This window comes from Lissotriton vulgaris, chromosome 2_1, assembly GCF_964263255.1.
Source record: "Lissotriton vulgaris chromosome 2_1, aLisVul1.2, whole genome shotgun sequence".
NCBI lineage: Eukaryota > Metazoa > Chordata > Amphibia > Caudata > Salamandridae > Lissotriton > Lissotriton vulgaris.
The window spans coordinates 1503950303-1503970633 of NC_141687.1; the positions used below are offsets into that span (position 1 = coordinate 1503950303).

The 20331-nt window shown below is 45.6% G+C and overlaps 3 protein-coding genes and 1 pseudogene across 3 annotated transcripts; 2 read left to right on the top strand and 2 right to left on the bottom strand.

The window, feature by feature from the left end:
- Nucleotides 1–3404: 3404 nt before the first annotated feature.
- Nucleotides 3405–4858, top strand: LOC147732813 (uncharacterized). Its single transcript, XM_086954647.1, has 3 exons — nucleotides 3405–3803; nucleotides 3915–4139; nucleotides 4235–4858. Exons 1-3 carry the CDS (start codon nucleotides 3405–3407, stop codon nucleotides 4856–4858), a joined length of 1248 nt encoding a protein of 415 aa, XP_086810773.1.
- A 2593-nt stretch (nucleotides 4859–7451) lies between these two features.
- Nucleotides 7452–9423, top strand: LOC147732814 (uncharacterized protein F54H12.2-like). The gene is made up of 2 exons (XM_086954648.1): nucleotides 7452–8604; nucleotides 9386–9423. Exons 1-2 carry the CDS (start codon nucleotides 7452–7454, stop codon nucleotides 9421–9423), a joined length of 1191 nt encoding a protein of 396 aa, XP_086810774.1.
- A 4495-nt stretch (nucleotides 9424–13918) lies between these two features.
- LOC147732815 (uncharacterized) lies at nucleotides 13919–15371 on the bottom strand (annotated as a pseudogene).
- A 340-nt stretch (nucleotides 15372–15711) lies between these two features.
- Nucleotides 15712–17858, bottom strand: LOC147732816 (uncharacterized). The gene is made up of 4 exons (XM_086958867.1): nucleotides 17813–17858; nucleotides 17609–17707; nucleotides 17314–17454; nucleotides 15712–17110 (listed from the first exon to the last, which is right to left on the bottom strand). Exons 1-4 carry the CDS (start codon nucleotides 17829–17831, stop codon nucleotides 15717–15719), a joined length of 1653 nt encoding a protein of 550 aa, XP_086814993.1. The 5' UTR covers nucleotides 17832–17858; the 3' UTR covers nucleotides 15712–15716.
- Between the last annotated feature and the right edge of the window lie 2473 nt (nucleotides 17859–20331).

A 20331-nucleotide genomic window follows, 5' to 3' on the forward strand; every position in this document is an offset into this window, starting at 1 on the left:
CATAGCCTTTTGACACATTCCCAGGGTTAATAGCTTTAGTAAATGTGGTAATGCGTCAAACTCCATGGGTGGATGCAGGGGAATGACTATCCTCCACCCATGGGACCCATTCCAGATTGAAATGTAAACGAAAGACACTCAAGCAGCAGCATTCAGTCACATTTCCTTACAGAAACCCACAAGGTGATGCAAATTGACTGTTGCGTGGCTTTGTAAATATTACTGAAACTTCTGCGTTGTACTTACTTAGCCTAGCAAGACGCAAGGACAACACAAAGGCTTTATAAATCTGGGTCTTGGACTCTAATAGAAAGAGGCAAAGAAAATGCAGTCCAAAATCAGATTGCTTTTTTCGTGTGGTGAGCACTTTTTACAACTCGGAAATACTGTGCACATTTTGGCAGACTAGACGAGTTTATGATGGTGAGGCAATTTCTTATCATAAGGACTAAAACTGCAAGATTACCTTGATGCTGTACCGTACTGAAATACATTATTAATTGCATTGTTATACTTGGCGTCATGTAGCAGAGCAGATTTGCTACTAAGCTCACTGCCATTTTGGGATAAGGGTGTATCGAAGGTTACAGCTGTGACTGCTTCCTCAGTGCAAAATCATTCAAATTGTGCATGTTGGAACTGTTTGAACATCACGGGCTGACAAAGTAGGAGTGCCTTTTTGCAGATCTGCTTTATTGAAGGGAAAACTCAAAACAGCTATGAACTAGAAATAAGCTGAAGACTTCTCACTGTCTAAATGGGGCAAAGAGTTGCAGAGGTGGGTAGCAGCTGAGACAGCGTTTCTGTCTTCTCCAGAGTCTGGGGTAGAAATATAGAATAAGGTAGCTGCCTGGGAGACATCTCTGTTGGACTTTGGTTAAAAATGCAATGGGAACCATCAATAAATAGATATTGAAGACACGTAAAGAAGCTGAAATACCAGTCATGAGATACAATATGCTATACCAACCTGAAATGGGACCATCACATTATTTTAAACAATGTCACCTTTCTCCTCATTTGTGTACTAGACTGACAGAGGGGAATGGTGATAAGCAAGGTAGGCAGGTGTTTTCCTCCTCTTTACAGGCAGATTCAGTGGTAATGATGAAACTGAATGGATATTTGAAAATGCCTATGAATGTTTTGTGTGAGACCAAGGGGCATATTTATTAGCCCCTTGCTCAGCCATAGTGTCACTTTTTGTGGTGCTCCGGTGGGGAAAACTACAAAATCATACTTAAGCCACTTTGTATGGCCTCAGAGAATGGAATGAGGCAAATCGCTGCATTGCCACACTCTGCACTAAGGAGGTGTTCCAGCGCAACACCCGTGGGTTTTGATGCTTACCCAGATTTACAGGCGCATGTAAACCCGAGGATGCTCCAAAACCTTCTGCCTCCCCAGGGGAGGCAAAAGGAAGAGAAATAACTATTTTCCTCTTTCTATTTGTGCCCTTTCCTGCACAAAACAATCCTACCATCAACAGAGGCACCCATGCATAATGGCGCAAGGGTGCCTACGTTGGCACTAGGCTGCTGAAACGGCACCAGCGCAGGGGAAAGGACAGGACTGCACCATATTAGATAAATCTGATGCATTACTGTCCTTTCACCCTGATGTAGGGCAGCGCAGCAAGGTGACTAGCAGAGCTGCTGTAAGCCAAATCCATACAAATTCGCCCCCAGATGCATTAAGGTGCATGGATAAGATGCCAATAGTCTATGTTTATTGTCTATGAATTAAAGCTAAGCAGTGGGGAGGGTCCTGTGACAAATGCTCAGAAATCAGGCCAGATAATGACATTTCTTCCACCTCTAATAGCCATTTTGTGCCAGTAAGAGAAACTCGCCTAGAAATGTTCCTATTTATTATTGTGTGAAGTGTAGGCACCTTTGCAGTCGTTTTCATAACATGTCAACAATTCTAGGTATGAATATAAAATAGAAAACTACTTGATAGATTCTCCATGCTAGCATCAGTACTTGAGTTGTCTTTTTTTATAAACGTTGATTGCTTTTCCAGATTTAGATATCCTTTTTTTGTTGATTTATGGAGTGTCATTTTTACAAATGCTGCTCGCTGTTTGTATTGTCATTTCTGAATGAAATAAAAACAGAATCAATTCAAACTACTAAATAAAGTGTATTCCCTTCAGCATAGCAAGTATGTGGATTCGAAAAGAAAGTGATGTCTATTTAGCAAAGTTAGCAGATACAATGTAAAAAAAAAGCATTGCGTTGCTCCTGGGCCAAGATGTGGCCCAAGTAAAAAGTCTAAGATCTGGGCTCTCTGGGTACAAAAATGATACCACCATTTTAGGCTTTTCACCTCCCTGAGATAGACTGACATGGGCTCCTAGAGATAGGGAAGGTAATATGGGTTCCACAACAGTGGCCATTTCAGCAACAACTCCAGGGGATCACCAGCAGTCGGTGAGTCAAGTCAGTGATGGTGGCAGTGCATATGAGCAGTCAGCCAATCTAGTCAACCTGAACTGTCAGGTCAGGTCCTCCCTGAATGAGAAAACAAGCAACCCAAGACCGTTTTCGCCCTTAATATCCTTAATATGGGCTCAACAGCCAGGTATAGCTTGAGTCCATTCTCCACACGTGGCTTGGCAGTTTGAGCTGGACTGTTCCCATTGGAGAATTATTGAGACTGATTTGCACGCAGCTGGATCCAAACTAGGGTGGCATGGTGTGCAAAATAATGATGAACTGGGATGAGGCCCTGATAATTACCAGTAGCTGAAATTAAATTCAAGCATTCCAGTCATCAATTTTTATATACTTTAATATGTCACCCTAAGTAGGACGGGTATGTCCAGATGTGGGTTTCTTGCACACTGTGAGTAGAAAGTAGGGATACCATTCCTCGTCATGCATGTCCCCAAAAGTGACAGGTCAGTGTGTGTCCTTAAAAGTGACAGATCTGTGATTGTCACCAAATGTGACATGTCTGTGATTGTCACCAAATGTGACAGGTCGGGGTCCCTAAAAGTGACATGGTGTTCCTGTCCTTAAAAGTGACAGCTGCCATGCCCCATAGATGTGTCCTTAAAAAAGTGACGGGCCTCAAACCTCTATGATGACTGTAGGTGTCCATTTGTCCCAAGGGGGCGGTCTTCCAAAGGGCGGGGTTTGTTTTGGAGCCATCAGCGAACCAGAGGCCTATGACGTTTGTATGCCATTGTTATGGTGTAGAGGTGTACGCCCCTTTTAGGGGCTGCTTAGGATACATATACGACTTCCTTAAGAACCTCTTACAGCAAGCAGAAGCCTGAATACGAAAAGGTGCCCGCACCCCACATCAGAATGAAGAGATACAACCCAATCGTGAAAAGGCCCGTGTTGGGTGGCTCCCAACCCACTATCAATAGATATTACCGCAGTTTAACACCCATGGTAATGGACGAGGATGCTCGACAAGAAACTCCTAGGGATATGGACTGCGACGTTACTGGCTTTGGCAATGGCATATGTAGGCCTATGGAAGCACGCCGTCTCAAGGATTGCGTATGTCGGATGTCCCCGATTAAGGGCGACAGCAGCGACAGTGAGGGCTCATGTAGCGGCAGCCTGCTTGCTGGTCTCAGTTCAATGGATCTGGAGGAATCTGAAGAAGCTGTAGCACCTCCTAATACACCCGTCTATGAAGACATGGACCTTCAGGAGGATAAGGCTGCTGAGAAGGTCGTTCTGCACCATCCTGCTACAAGCGTCGAAGATGATGGGGCATCACAGGACATTAGCGACTCTCAAGATTTCAGAGCAGCCGCCGAAGACGATGAAAATGCGAAGGTTAGTAAAAAAAATTTTAAAAAGAGAATGTTATGAGCAGGCAATTACATAACGGTTTATTTTATTTCTTCAACTAACGAACTGTCAATATTTTCTTCTTTTTGACCCTAGAGAGCAAACCCAGTCGAATACACCTACTTAATAAACTATGTTAAAAAAGATGTAGCACCTCCTAGCACATCCAGCTATGATGACAGGGACCTTCAGGAGGATACGGGTGTTGAGAAGGGTATTCTGCAACAACCTGGTACAAGCGTCGAAGATGATGGGGCATCGCAGGACATTAGTGACTCTCAAGATTTCAGAGCCGCCGCAGAGAGCGGTGAATATGCAGAGGTTAGTAAGAAAATGTTATGCGCGGTCACCTACATAGCGTTGTATTTTATTTCTTCAACTTACGGATTGTAATTATTTCTTCTTTTGAACCCTAGAGAGAAACCCCAAAAAGGCCTGCGCCAGAATGGCGGTCTACAAAAACGAACAATGTAATTTTCAATTGTCTGTGGTGCTCAAAACAGGCTGAAAGTTCCACATGCCAAAACCGTGATGGCTGCGACAAGTGTGTATGCGACTCTGACATGTGTGAAAAGGAAGATGAAGGCTTGTCCTACTACACAAGGCAGGAAGTTAAGGCTTTCGCCGCACAGGTGGTCCTAAACTGTGTCCGGCGTGACTATTACAGCCTTTGTAACGGCCATCAAATCAACGATCCGCAGCAGGAGGCTCACGAATGTTTGTGTGAATCATACAGATCAAGAACAATACGCTATATTTGTAGTTTGATAGATCCATACAAGGTGTATAAACTGCTAAGGGTGGTGTATGGGTTGTACGCTGAAAAGAAGCTTGTCCACCCTGATATGTTGAGAATTTTGACGGCGGCAATCAATGAGATCAGATATGCCTATGACCCGAGCTTAAAATTACCGGGTATGCAGGGTATGGGCACCACTTTCAACAGAAAAATGATAGAAAAACTTGTAGCAAGGCGTATGTGTAATCTGTATAAAAAAAATAGAAAAATAGGGTCTTTGGCCCCTCGAAAACTGTTTTAAACAGATGCTTATTTAATATTACATGATAGCGTGTATTTAGAACAAAGTAATAGAATGTTACACCTCAAGGTGACTCTGTGTTAATACGTCCTTACAACACTTACTGTGAAAAATGTAAAGTATACTCTGTTTATGATTTGTTAAATTTTTCTTTACTTTTTTAATAAAAGGCACTTATGCAAAACAAGTGGCATTCATTGTCTGGTGTGTAGCGGATGATAACATGTCGGGGTCCGTGTTAAGAAAACTGTATTATGATACACGGGGAGTTGGTAGCTTGGGAAGCGCCGAAGCTCTATATAGAAGGGCTGTAGATGAAAACGAACCTGTAAGCAGAGATCTGGTGAAGAACTGGTTATCAGGAGAGGAGGCATATTCACTGCATAAACCCGCCAGAAGACGTTTTAAGAGACGGCCTACAATCGTTAATGCACAATTAGATTATCAATGGCAGGCGGATATCATCAGCCTTCAAGATTTAGCAAAACATAACAACGGAGCTCACTATATATTAACTTTTATAGATGTGCTGTCCAAGTATGCCTACGCAGAAGCGTTACGCGATAAAACTGGGGCTAGCGTCACAGCCGCTTTTAAAGCCATCTTCGAGAAAGGGCGAATTCCTCAAAAACTACAAACAGATGCCGGTAAAGAATTCTTAAACAACACATTTCAGAAACTATTAAAGCACCACGGCGTTCAACATTTTGTAACGCACACAGAGGTAAAAGCAGCGGTTGTAGAGCGGTTTAACAGAACTTTAAAGTCTAAGATGTGGAGGTATTTTACGGCCCACAACACCTACAGATACGTTGATGTTCTACAGGCCTTTTTAGATGTATATAATGCCAGTTACCACAGGACCATCAAAGCAGCACCCGTAGAGGTAACGCATACTAATTCGTTAGCTGTTTGGAGAACTGTGTACGGTCATAATTTCGCTACAAAGGTGAAGAAGCCTATTTTTAAAAAAGGTGATCACGTAAGAATTTCAAAATTGAAAGGGGTCTTTACGAAGGGTTACCAACAGACTTTTAGCGATGAAATATTTATAGTGGAAAGTGTGGAGCTTAAAGAGGGTTTGTATATCTACAGGTTAAAGGACTATGATGGGGAAATGGTGTCTGGGGTATTTTACAAGGAAGAATTACAAAGGATACCCGCCGATCCGCACAGGGTTTATAAGGTGGAAAAGATTCTGAAAAGGAAAGGTAGAGGCGCTAATAGTCAGGCATATGTCAAATGGAGGGGGTGGCCGGAGAAATTTAACAGTTGGGTGCTGGCCAGCTCCCTGAAGGGTGTGTGAGCTGAGGAGCGTCTAAAAGCGGATGTTAAGATGGAGACAGCGCCCTTTTATATCACCCTGCCGTCCAACGCTTCTAAAGACATGTTCCCCGACAACCAAATTTCTAATTATACAGTGAAATTGGCTAAGCCTGTGGACCTGAAAGGTGATTGGGAGGTAGCCCTAACTGAGATCCAATACCCTAGAACCTGGAACACATTTACACAGACCGAGGCTAAGTTTTACCTAAAACGTGAGCAGGACCCGATGAGCATGCACGAGAGCATCCCATACGGCTACTACCCCACAGTTTTAAGTGTTGTCGATGCCATCAACAAAGCCATAGGTACCATCGAAACATATACGAATACCCATCTGTCACTAGATAACGTCAGAAGGAAGGTGTTTCTTAAAACATCGAGTCGCACCACAACGTTTAACTGTACCGGTAAATTAAGCCGTGTTTTAGGAACAGTACAGAATGCTAAAAGTCCGGTCGAGCCGGATCACACATGCCCTGATATTAACGGAGGGTTCTACACACTCTATGTGTATAGCGATATTGTAGAGGCACAGAGGATCGGAGACAGTTACTCGCCCTTGTTAAGATGTGTCCATGTACAGGGCGAAAATAATACGATGGTCAATATTCAATTCAACAAACCCGACTACATAGCAGTTTCTAAAAACCATTTTGACACTATTTCAATTATGATCTTCGATGATCAGTCGCAGCCTGTGTCCTTTAAATATGGGAAAGTTATTGTAAAGCTTCATTTAAGACCGAGACGCGACAGAGGTTATTAAGCAGACGACATGGTGGTGGTGAAAACATACGGGGACCCTTCAATGTACAGGGACTATTACCGAAACCAGGCCGGCTATGGAGGCCCACCGTACTTTCAAGGGTCACCTGTTATGTATGGGGCTGGTCTAGGAGGTTTCTTCCGCAGTCTTTTTAGAAGAGCTATGCCTTTCTTGAAAAAAGGCTATGAAATTGTAAAACCGCATGTTAAGGCGGCGGCTTCGAACATTGCCCATGATGTTGTTGGCTCTGTTACTTCGGCGGTTGCCGAACGTATGAACAAACAGCCTCAAGAAGGCGCTGGCTTAGTGTACAAGCCGCGCACGAGCGTTAAAAGGAAGCGCCGTGCATCGAGACGCAGAGGACCGCCGGCCCCCTATAAAAAAAAGAGGAGTTCTTCAAAGCGTGCTCAGAAAAGAAAAACCCCACGGAGGAAGAGAGCTACGAAGAAGAAGAGATCCTCCTCTAAAGTAAATATTTTTTAAAGCGGCACAACCTAAAGCATGGCCTTCGTACACTGTGCATCGGGCGAGTGCGCCAAATCCGAGTTAGACTTGTTTACTCTAAAGCCTACACAGACAAGCATCGAAAACAGCTTCTTCATGGAGGTATCGCCTTTAGCCGCTTTGACACCATTGGCCCCTATAGAGTTTTATGTATCAGGGTCCACGGATATGTATCTGGATCTCAACAACACGCTACTACACCTTATGTGTAAAATTGTAAAAGCTGATGGTTCCGACATAGCAGCAGACGCTAAAGTGGCGACGATAGCTTATCCCCTCGCAACCCTGTTTAATCAGGTGGACATCACCCTGGGCGACCGGCTCATCACACAGAACGATAACATGTACGCATACAGAGCCTACCTCGAGAGCATTCTAAATTACAGTAGCGACGCCCTGGACACGCAGCTTTCATCGGGGCTCTTCTACAAGGACACATGTGAACATTTTGAAGTCAAGGAGTTGGACGGTGAAAATCAGGGATTTGTAAAAAGAGCAAGTTTTGCATCTGCCAGTCGCCAGTTTGACCTTCTGGGCCGCATACATTCAGACCTATTCTTCCAAGATAAACTGCTCATCAACGGAATCGATCTTAAGATCAAGCTCACGCGTAACAAGGATTCATTCTGTCTCATAAGCGGGGATGCAGAACAGTACAAGTTGGACATACGGTCAGCGAGTCTGTTTGTAAAGAGGGTAAAAGTGTCCCCGAGCGTCAGACTAGCTCACGCCGACGCTTTGCAAATATCAAACGCCAAATACGCTGTGGAAAGAGTGACTCTGAAGGTATTCAGCATCCCAGCAGGTACACGGCTAACGCAGCAACAGAATTTATTTCTGGGACAACTACCTAAGCTTATCATCATCGGATTTGTGGACAATACAGCTTTTAGCGGCTCCTACGCCGCAAATCCCTTCAATTTTAAGCACTACAACATCAACTACGCAGCTCTGGTCCACGAGGGCACCGTGATTCCTGCAAAACCCTACACACCCAGTTTTATAAGCTCCAACTACATCAGGGAATACCAGGGGCTGGTTTCGATAACAGGGAAACATCTACGGGACTGTGGTGTAGCCGTGACAAGAGAAGGCTATGGGACCGGATACACACTGTTCGCATTCGACCTGACCCCTGACATGGAAGACGGTGATCACTACAACCTGGTCAAAAACGGAAATCTAAAAGCTGAAATACGATTCAGTAATCCGCTACCTACGAATGTGAACATGATTGTATTCTCGGTATTTGACAGCATCATTCAGATCAACCACGCCAGACAGATTTTGTTTGACTATCTTTAAACGTTTGTGAAATGGACACTATGCAGATACGGGACTTCTTAAGCAGGCACAAATACGCTAGGAAATATTTTTTAGGTGTTTTCCCTAGCGATGGGCTGCCTACCGAAATTGGGTCAGAAAGACCATGCACCCTAGTCTTTAACACCGATCCTCATTACAAGGGTGGAACACACTGGGTCGGCATGTTTATAGATAGTGACAAGGTTACGGTGTTTGACAGTACATCTGAGTTCCCCGAACACAGTATCTATACAAAACCCATATTCAAGTTTGTGAAAAAAGCTGCGGCGAGGGTTGAGTATAATAAGCTGCGGGTCCAGGATTCGCTTGCCATCACATGCGGGGAACACTGTATTTATTTTATCAGTAAAATGTCTGAGGGTACATCGTTTAGAAATTTCTTAAATCTATATTCGAGTGACCTTGTTAACAATGACAGCATAGTTGTGAAATATGTCAAAGAAAACACAAGGGTCTCGGTCCGGCCTGTGAAAACCGAATATAGCGTCTGTCAAAATTGTAAGGGCTTGTAACACATGTATGTTTAATGATGAACGTTTAAAATAAAGAAATTTTTTTAAAGCACACATTCAGACTCTGTATTTCTATGCTGTCTCATACACCAGAATTAAAATGTTTTAAAAAGACGAGTGAGAAGGGTTGAAAATTTATAAAAGTGTTTATTACAAACAGTCATGTAGGTTACACATTACATTGACAGTCATTACTAAAGAAATATATGAAGAAAAATCACTGTTATACACGTAGAAGGCCCAGTTATTCAATAAGTCTGTAGAAACATTAAGGATTAATCCACGTGCGGGTCTTGGGCATGTGTCTTTTTTGCCGTGCTGAAGGCCCCATGGGGTTGCTCCAAGAGGGGGATAGTAGGGGCCCATCAGAGGCGGCAGGCGATGGCGGGAGGGGTGTCTTTAAACTTTCAAGCATACGGCGGTGTTCGTTATTACCCACGAGTGTGGAAGGGATGTTGAGTTCAGCGGCCGCTTGTAGAAACTGCTCCCAGCCTCTAGGAGCATTTTGATGCGTTAGGATCTTGGGGTGAGTGAGACCTTTTACCAGATCGTACATGTGTGAACCAACAACAGGCTGTCCCTTGTAAAGAAATTCCCCCCGGTCATTCCACGCTGTTAGGTCTTTAGAAGCGGCTAGTTTACTCATCAACATTTGCGCGGCCCCCCTATGCCTCTGGCTTATATTTTTTAGGAGGTCGTCAACAAAACTAACCGAGGGAGGGGTCTGGGAAGGCTGCGGCGGCGGCTGTTGGGGCGGCGTAGCATGCGCAGACGCTGCTGGCTGTTCAGAGTCCGCGGCATATAAAGTTAACTTGTTTTTTTCGGTATCCCACTGTTTGTAGTAGCTTAGAAAATTTTTAAGGGTGCTGGTGTAAAGGGTAGCTTTGTCGTAGGGGTTTAGATCCGTCCGGTTCAAAATGTCTTTAATTTCAGCATCCAGGCGTAGAGTCTCATTACGGCGTATATCCCAGGCATTGTCAGCAGTAGAGCCCAGTTTCTCCAACTGATGTTTAGGAACCAAATACATCTTTGAGGCATGCTCCATCACAGTCCTGAGAGGAGGCTTGTAATTACGGGTATAGCTATGCCCAACAATGAGCCTATAAAACCCCCAGACTGTTTCACCAGTTTCTTCTTGGTGATGAGTGAGGCCCTTTTATTACTGAGCTTCCTGATAAGATGTCGCTTCTTCTTCAACACTTGTAACTGGCTCTTTGATATAGGGACATTGCCTTTTAGGGTGTTTAGAGCTATTTCTGAAATGGCTGCCACTAAATCGTCAGAAGCTGCGCAGAGGAGGGCCTTTCGCTGTTGGGGACTGGCTGTTACCAACATTTTCAGGAGGGCCAAATTGCGACGTAGGCGTTCAGACATGGTCAGCACCTGGGGTGGGGTATAAGGCCTGGCTACAAATGTCTCTAAAGGTCTTCAGCGCTGCTTTTTATAGGTTCGGGACTTAGTCTTTGGGGTGTAAGCGACTGGGAGATCAGGGGGAAAAATATCAGCCCTTAGTCTGTAGTCTTCTAGAGTATTATTTTTTAAGTCGACCAGCAGGTATCCGTGGGGTTTTGATGTAGCGTCGTTAAAGGCCTCCATGAAGAAGTGTGTGTTTCCAGGGTACATCTGCTTAGCTATGACGGATATTTGCTGTTTGTCACGGGGATTTTTAAATAAAACAAGGTATGAGGCATTGAGTGCTATAGAGCGACTGTTCTTACCCTTGTAAAACAAGTTCTGCACAATGTAGCATATGCTTAGATTACGGTGATGTGAATATTGAGTAAAAGCTCGCTCTAGCTCAGGATGGTCACCACCTTCACGCATAAGGTCATCGACAATAACCATGTTTACAAGGGTCGGAGGTAGCAGCTCATCATCGTTGAGATTCTCAGGTATACCTTCTATAAATCTGATATGGGGGAAGCTGCGGGACAGTTCGGTATAAAGATCTTGCCAGCACGAATAAAGACACACAATGTTGTTAGGTGCTTGGGATAATGCACCTGCAGCATTTTCTAAGAGTTTTTTTATAAAGTAGCTTTTACCGCAGTTTGAGGGCCCTGCTAACACACAGGAGAACGGGTGCTGTAAACGGGTGTCCATTGTGCTGGGGGTGTCCTCTCTAATGCTCCTAATATCCGTACGGCAGGGTTTTATAGTCAGCAGTCAGGACCCTCTTGTCAAAAACAACGCGTAAGGTTTTATGTAGGGGCTGGGTTGTAATTTCCCACTTCTTTTTGGATCTGACTATGCATGGCTGGTTAACAACTATAGTTTTATCATTTTCATGATCGGCCGCTGCAGAATATTCATGCACCAGATCCTTCAGACTTTCAAAATTAATTTTTAGGGTGTTGCTGACGTTTAATGTTATACCTTTGACCTTCATACACACTTTGTTGGTGTTTGTTTTGTACGAGTATGTCTTAGGCCCAGCTGATGTAAATTCTATTATGTGCTCATCCTTATCAAGTTCGCTGGTCAAATTACCTAGATAATCCCCAAGAGGAGGATCTTCATCCCCTGGTTTACTCAGAAAAATCACTGAGTCGGTATCATGATACAGACAGCGGTCCTGGAGTTTATCCATAACACCGTAAAGCTCTAGACGGGCGTGTGCAGTCGTGAAGCAGGCTATGAATATGTTAATGTTGTTACACGTTGTGGGGTACTCTTTTGTGTATTTCCAGCATACCGCCGCGGTCTCGTCATCGATAAACTCGCAGCTGGACACCTCGTAACAAGGGGCAAAAAGGTACTTAAACAGTTCGTCAGGATCTGTTATTATGGTCGTATTTGACATGTTTGTACGCTGTGCGAATTTTCCCCATAAGGAGTTGAGGCAGAGTTTGGCTAACTGCCGGCGGGCAGGGTTGACCTCTATCAAATGTGGCCGTAAGCGTATACCCTCATGCGTGTGGTAGTCATCGATGTATTTCTGCTTTGCAGCTTGACTAGTACACCAATCAGGATATCCGGAGGCCTCCTGTTTGTCTCTGAGAAACAAATTAATGTAGCGTGAAAAGAGACGTGTCGTGGTCCTCTTAAAATGCCACACCTCGTGTACTCTGCCGAGTCTGTAGCCTTTGTCTAAGGCAGCTTGTACCTCGATGGTGCACCAAGTCCCTGTGAGCATCCTTTGTTCTTCGGTGTGACTGCAACCACCGACCTCCTTAAACACAGCGCATGTTCGACAGAGGGGGAACATCAGCTTACCATCAACTCTGTATGGTAACACGGGAAAGTAAAGCTGCCTTGGAGGATAGATTTCACATTTTACTAGGCCAAAGTATTCGGAAAGGGGCTTAAAGTCTCTATATATGATGGTAGGGTGTCCTAAGGGGTACACCTTCATTTTGTTTACAAAAGGGTACAGACTGGTGAAATCATAATAGTGTATTTTCTCACCCTCCCCAGCGGCCCTGTACAACTGTATGGCGTTTGTACGCCCCCCGAATAAGGCATCGCGGGGTTCCAGAGGTTGTGGTAAATCACGACTCTGAAGGAAAGAACGTAGCTCGGTGTTGGTTGCTGTCATCTCTAACCACTCGTGCTCCCATAGGACCCTCAGAGCAAAGCCACATTTTTCAACATACTGGGCCCTTATCAGAGTACGTCTGTGTAAGTGTCCAAATTTGGCCCCCATCAGTCTGTTAAACTCGTGGGGTTTGTAACACTGAGGACAGCCGTGGTAAAAACAGCCATTGTATTCAAAGGCCGTCGGCACGCCCTTAATTACAGCATACCCATCCAGGTAATAGGGACCCAGGCGGTATTCACCACCCTGTAAGGCATGCCGAATATCTAGGTCTTCCTTCTCAGAGACGTACATGAGCCATTGGATAGAAGGGGTTGAATAACGTTTCTGTTTACCGTTATAGAGGTCTGGCGGCACTAGAGCTATACTTTCTGGTCTTAAAAACATGTGTTTGTAGATGGACATACACATGGAGGCCAGGGTGATGTTTTGAAAAGGGTCTATGTATTCAACCGACTTTGTCATTTGAGGCGTCTTGGGTTTCAAGGCCCTGACTTTCTTAGTCATGTGAGGGGTTTTGTGTTTCATGACCCTGACTTTCTTAGTCATAGACACCACAACATCTCTGAAGAGGTTGCAGGCCTGTCGCAGGATCATTACATCGGCCTTGCAATAGGTTTTCAATTCGGATTGAAAATGAAACTCCTTTTCACGGTTTTCAGCGTACCACTGTAGAAAGCTCTCTTTCTCAGCAGGCATCATATAATCAACCCCGTAGCTGTCCGGAGGCGGCATGGGCCCCACATAATTCTGGTTCGCCCAGGTGTTAAAGAAGTGTGGAAAATAACCTTTACACCCAGGGAAACCAAAAGCTTTTGGCAGCTTGCTCAATTTCATGGGTAGGAAATTCAGGGTGTCTATGAATCTTATTTGTAACTGACCAGCCATTAACAACATCAGCTTGGAACCTTGAGTGATGAGTTCTACTTGCACCTTTTCACGAATCATATTCTGTAAAATAAAGAATGAGTCATATGCTTTTGAGTTGTGGGCCAGCATGGTGTACCCTTTGAATTTGGACTGAATGAATGTGTTAAGGAAATCACCAACGCATGTGCGCCCCTCAAACTCCCAGCAGTCATCAGAAGTTAGATGGTGGGCGTAAATATAGTTAGGTTGGTGTACCCCCGTCTCTTGTGTGCACTCTATATCAAAAACGATGTAATCCTCGGTTTTGGGCTGGTGTTTGCCTTTAACCATGTAACACTGGTGTACAAATCCCACCCTACATGGAATCTGACACCGGGGACATTTCATGCCTTTGCATTTGTGTTCTGTCGACACATACCGGCCGCACTCTTGACAGTCCATTTTAGGGCTGCATTTAACAGCTTTGCGGTGTATGCGCCAGCAGTCTTGCGAACGACAAAACATCTTACAGGTTTGACACAGCACCTTCAGGGCATCGTCTATAATGCAACCATCCCTCTGACACATCTTACAATGTATTTCACACTGATGATGTGCCTTAGTGTTGTATATATGGTCGCAATGTGTGCACACGTATTTGACACCCAGAAAACGTTTAAGGTTCAAGATACCGTAAAAGTGATTCTCATGGTGCAGGACATATAGAGTCTTGTTTTTCACACGATCCCCGGTTGTAAAGTACTTCCAAGAACCGTTGTGATAAAGAACTTTCACCGTAACGGCGAAATAGTTCTCAAAAAGACCTATGTCGCCAAAGCCGACCATGCGGTCTGGAGGTATTTCAAGAACCTCATGGGCTTCAGCCGCTCTAGACATGATGACAGCGTCGGTGGTGTTGCGACCCATCAGCAATCCCACGATGCTGCCCGCCAGACAGGTGTTGGCTGCTCCATTGTTAAAGTTGAGCAGCCAACGTTGTTTCTTACCAATGATCTTACTGTACAGGACGCTCTTTAAAGGCCTGGAAACACCCCCCTCACGACCCCGGACAATGAGGGCTATGACTCTGAAAGTGCCATAGGCGACTAGTTCAGCCTTGCTCTGTAAAAGCTTTGACAGGTTTTCTAAAAATTCCACAGCATCAAACACATCAAGGGCCCGTCGTTTGGTGAAGAGCGGACTGTCAAGGCCCTGCCCCTGGAAGCGTAGCTGGAAAAAATCATTAGGACCCACATCACGTATCAACCTATCTATGAGTGATTGCACAGCCTGCTGTATGACTAAATGCCCTTGCACGGGGGACCTTATCAGGTGTAGGTTAATAAACCTAAACTCCTCGTAGTGCTCAGTAGCGTTAAATCTCTCGACAGTACGACTGTAGGTTCTGACGCTCTCTAAAAACACTGTCTCTGAATCCTCATCTAGAGGAATCTGACTGGAGGGGGAGCTTACTGATGCATCATTTTGGGGATTCTGGTTTAGGCAGGGCTCTGGGGTCCTTTTAAGACGCCGTGTAGCGCATATTTTGTCTTTCTTTAATTTAGTTATTAAAAGCCGGCGTTGCTTAGCGCTATTAGCCCACTTATGTTTTCTGCGGGCCCATACTTTTCTAGGTATCCGACCCCCTCCTACCTGAACTGTATGGTTTGTGTAGGTGGATGATGTGCTCATAGAGGCCTCAGCTACAGCCCCCGCCCCCAGACCTTCTGTGTGTTCATGGTATTGGCGTGTTGGTGCTCCACCCTGAGATCCCTCCAATTGCACCGCCCAAGGTCTGTCCTCACCTGAACTTATGTAATGACTGGGGCATTGTACCGGTGCATGTGATTCAGGCGCTGCTTGTGAAAATGTATGATCCTGCTTGTGGGGTTCCATGTCCTTTTTACGGTTGAGGAAGCGTAAGAAGCGCAGGGACTTTGTCAGAACTGTGTGGACCCTGCTGCTGTATTTAGATTTACGCTTACTTTTATTAACACTCAGGGCGTGTTGGGTCTTTAAGGGCCTACGTCGGCATAGTCAAGAGGGGATACTCCAAATGTCGGACACTGTTGTTTGGCATGTTTGTATGATCACCCTTTTACACTGCTCAACCATTTGTAGTATCTTTCGCTGCGCCTCCAGCCCCGATCTGTCAACGCTACCGCATACCCCTAGTTTTAAGGTGGCTGTGTTCACTTGTCGTTTTAACTTTCTGACCGCCAATTGTATGTCTTTCACAAGGGCCCCTAGTACCTCTTTTGGGTTTACAGAATCGTATTGCGGCGGATTAGGGATGAATACCGTGCCCGGTTGTACACCAGTCGGCAACACCCCTGGCCCACCACTCGCTCCATCCGCAGCAACACCATTCTGTAATTGAGGCACCGGAGGGTTCATAGAAAGAGGGTCCCAGTGCGAACACCCCGGGGCTGCCATGGAAGGGTCCTCACTAGATACAGCTTCTAAACCCTGATTTGACCAGTCGTCCCAACAGATACTATTATCGCTACATATTGCTGATGGTGATGGGTGGCTTACACTGGGTGCGGGGCTGGTTGGGTCGTATGCTCCCTGCGGGGGTATAGGTGACATAAGGGTTGGGGAGTGTAAATGTCCGTCAAAGCAATTGTGGTCCCTATCGGCTAAGGAATTGTCGTGGTTGTGGTCGGGTGAATGTCTAACATCCGTATACAAATACCCATTGTGCGTGCTGGAAGGGTCCTTGTGCGCTGCTTCTGAGGGCCTATCAAGTTTGGCAACCATACCTATCAATGCTTTGAGACCACCCCTGCTACCGTTGTAAGGGGTTTCTGGGGGCGGCGCATTATCAGCCTCTGAGCTTCTAAGCACAGCAGGCCTGGGTATAGCAGGATTTAGGGTTTGGTCTTGGGGGAACCCCTCTACAGAAGCCGCTAGTTTATTTAAAACTATAGGTGCCTTCAAGGTATGCGTAGGAGACGGCGCCGTAAGGGGCTTGATTAAGGGATCTGTCTGCACCCCACAGTTCTTCTTGAGCCCGGATCTTGAGAGGCATCTCGCTTTAGGAGTTTGGGGATGTACCATATCTTCAGCGAATGCCATTGAGGCTTTGAGAGGGTTCAGAGACGCCGCACCGCTTTTACACTGAACAGACCTAACTTTGTCTGGGGTTGGAAGAACGTCTTTGCCGGTGTCCCCCTCCCTGTGTAGAATAGACATTCCTGTAGGATTGTTCAACATGATGGAAGAGGGCTTGATCTGACATTTTGCAGCGGTGCCGGTTCTCTGCTGTATGTGCGTGTAGTATGTGCAGAGCTTGTCCTGGCGCCCACGTCTACTCACAGCTTTTGCTGCAGGCTCTGCATTCTGAATGGTCGCTGTTATGTCCCTTAACGGTTTCGCAGACCTCTTGACCTCCCCCGTATTTTCAGCGGTGTTCTTTTGAACAGCTCCTAGAATGTAAGATAAAAAAATATATATATTAGAAAAAATAAAGAACCTGTATAAAGGTGTTTACACTACCCATAGACACCCACCACAATAATTTCTACAGGGCCCCTTTATACAATCCCTACAACACGACGGCTGCCCCCTTCTACCTGCTAGAATAAAACACAGAGAGCGCGTTTTTTTCGCCCCTTTTGTAAAAACACACCTTTTAGAGGTCTTTTCCCAGATCCTTTCTTCGTCATCGGTTCCTTTCCAGATGTTGAGGCTTTCCTCTTTAACGGTCTTTCTTTTGACGGCGGTGCCGCCTCTTGCAAAGCGGCGTCGGTCGTGGTTGCCTCTGAGGAACCTGCAAAGAAAAAATAATCACATTTGTGGTATAAACAAGTCCTTAGCAGTCCCTTCTGAGGAGCCCTCCTACAGTACACCCCTGGGGTTTTTGGGCTAACACAGTCTAAGTCTTAGACAGTTTAAAGAACCCTGGCCTTTCTTTTTAAATTTACCTGAAAGAACCACATTATCCTGAATACGTTGCGACACTTCTTGAGCCCCCAGGTATAGCTCTAGATCATCAGAATCTAGTTGTAGAGCGGCATCATAATCTATAAAAGCATACACACATGAGAAGACCATTAGAAAAAAGCAGAACTTCTGAGACAATGGTGTATAAAAACTACACAGAACTATGCAACTCTAAATACATATACCTGCTTGTATGGTTAGCATTTCGGCGTCGGTGATGTCTATTACAGGGATAGCCTGTTTAGGGTTAGATTAAAAAAAAAAAAAATAGAGGTTTAAAACTACACATCATAAACAAGGCCTTACAGTTTGTTACATACACCTTAGAAAATGCCACTGATAAATTCAAAATTGAAAATAGACTTGTCTGGACATTTAATTTTTAATAAGATCATCTCATACCTACACACAAGCCCAACATAGGTACACCCCTAACATTTTGCACATATCCATAGTATATAAACCTCAAGTTGTTCTTTACAACCCTTTAATAAACATAGCGCCATGTTAGAATTTTTACTTATAAACGCCAGTAACACCAGGATATCTCCTAGGGAAAAAAGCAGTCACAATCTACCCCATAAATACATTATATGCAGCACTGTGTACATTATATACACTCTCAGGGTTGCATTTTGAAAGGGCTGTCTGGGTAGAGAAAAAGCACGCATTTTAAAACGGGGCTGTCTGGGTTGAGCAAAAACATGAGAAAAAAACCCGGCGCCATAGCCTATGCTTCTGGGCAAATCACTTAATTTATTTATTTAGGCATTTATGTATGCGTTTTTATATAGCACAGGCTTTACCCTAAGGGGGGCAGAGCGCTTCATCATAGGAGCAGTACTGTTGCATGCGGCGCAAATTACATGGAAACAAATTACAGAAGCATGCGTTCAGTTACATGCTGCAATAGTGACAATTGTGAGCAAACAAAATGCCATAGGTAGCAAAGGTACAGTACCGGAGGAAAAAAAAGTGACATGTGTGCAAGTTACAAAAGCGAACAAAGAAGAAGTAGAGGTATAATACTGCAATAAACGGTAGACACTCAAGCACAAGAACAAACATTGCGTCGGCATTGGTGGCACTTTTGCAAGTATCTAAAGCAAACAAAATGTAAGAGATAGCAAACGGTGTGTTACACGGGAAAAGTGACGTTTGCATGTTACAAAAGAGTACCAAACGCCGTTGAAAGGGTAATACTGCATTAATGGGCCGCCCTTCAGATAGTGTATGAGCTAAATAAAATGACCCCAACGCAAGAAATCTTGAAAGCGGACCCTGCTGCTGCTGCAAACACCTATATATATATTTTTAATTTATTGAATGCCCCCCTTTGGGGCACAGCCATCATGTAGGAAACCCGACCGCGAGCTTCCTCGCCGCTTTTTCCAGGACACGCCCTACCGCTTCCGTGATGTCAGGGGTGTCCCCGGTGACATCACAGAAGGGGCTGAGGCCTACCACAGCAGGCGCGAGGACGGAGCTCCATGATCCCCTGCAGCCGCCGCCATCGGGTTCCACGTGGGATCCGTGGAAATGCCCTTGTCTGCCCCCAGCCCCCCAGAGCACAGCCATCGGGAAGCGGGCTCTGTGGGGCTTCAATTTAAAAAAGGAGCCCCTAGTCTCCCGGACCGCCCAAAGCCATCCCGCAATGCCCCGGATCCTGCACCAGCCCCCCAGAGCTCCACTCCAATGCCGAGTGCTCCGGGGCTACATTTTTTTTTTTTTTTTAAACGGCTCCTCGAGCCAGTGCCCATATGCTGCCCAGAGCCTTCCAGCTACCGTGCACCGGAGCCTGCCGCAGGAGCCACCAGAGCTGCTCACGGTACACGCGGACTCTGGGGCACTTTTTATTTTTTTATAAAAGCGGGGCCGCGAGCCCACCACCAAGACTGCACAAACCCCGGAGCTCCACAGGGAGCTCAGCGGGCTCCGGGGATTCCTTTACAAAAATTGGAGCCTCGAGCCCAGCACAGCCTTACAAGCCCCCAGAGTAGCATGCAGGGCCGTGGGCTCTGGGGGCCTTTATTTTTTATTACAAAAGGGCCTCGAGCCCCACCGGCCATGCCTCAGCACAAGTCCCAGAGCCCCGCACATGGCCAGAGGGTTCTGGGACCTTTAATGTATGAATAACGGGGCATGGAGCCCCACACAAATGCGGCCTTTATTTGTGTAAGGATGCTTGGGGCATGCGCACCCCATACAGAGGACCCTGCAACCACCTTACCACACATCGGAGCATCGCAAGGACCGCAGAGTGCACCGGAGGCTTATTTAAAATATGTTGGACACTGTGACCCCCACAGATAATGCCACACACCCCACGAGGCCTCCGAGGGCTCCTGGATACCATGGCTGCCCCACTCAGAGGTTCACGCTGAACACCCCCAGAGAGCCCTTAATTAAACGGCCTTAAATGCAATTGGTGTCTGTAACACCCTCACCCTGACAACGCTGATGACCCTGCCTTAACATGGAGCACCGTGGACACTCCCAGCGCCCCAGGCCCTCCTTGAAAACCCTCCTTGTATACTACTGAGGCCCTGCCCGACCAGCATTCATCTTGTGAACCAGCTGCTGACCCCTGCCTATGCCGGGCCTCTACACATGTTGGTGAGTACTGAGTTGCATTATTTATTTATCTAGTTTGACCTGTATACAATGTATATTATTTAGGATGCTCTGACACCCATAGCCCCAA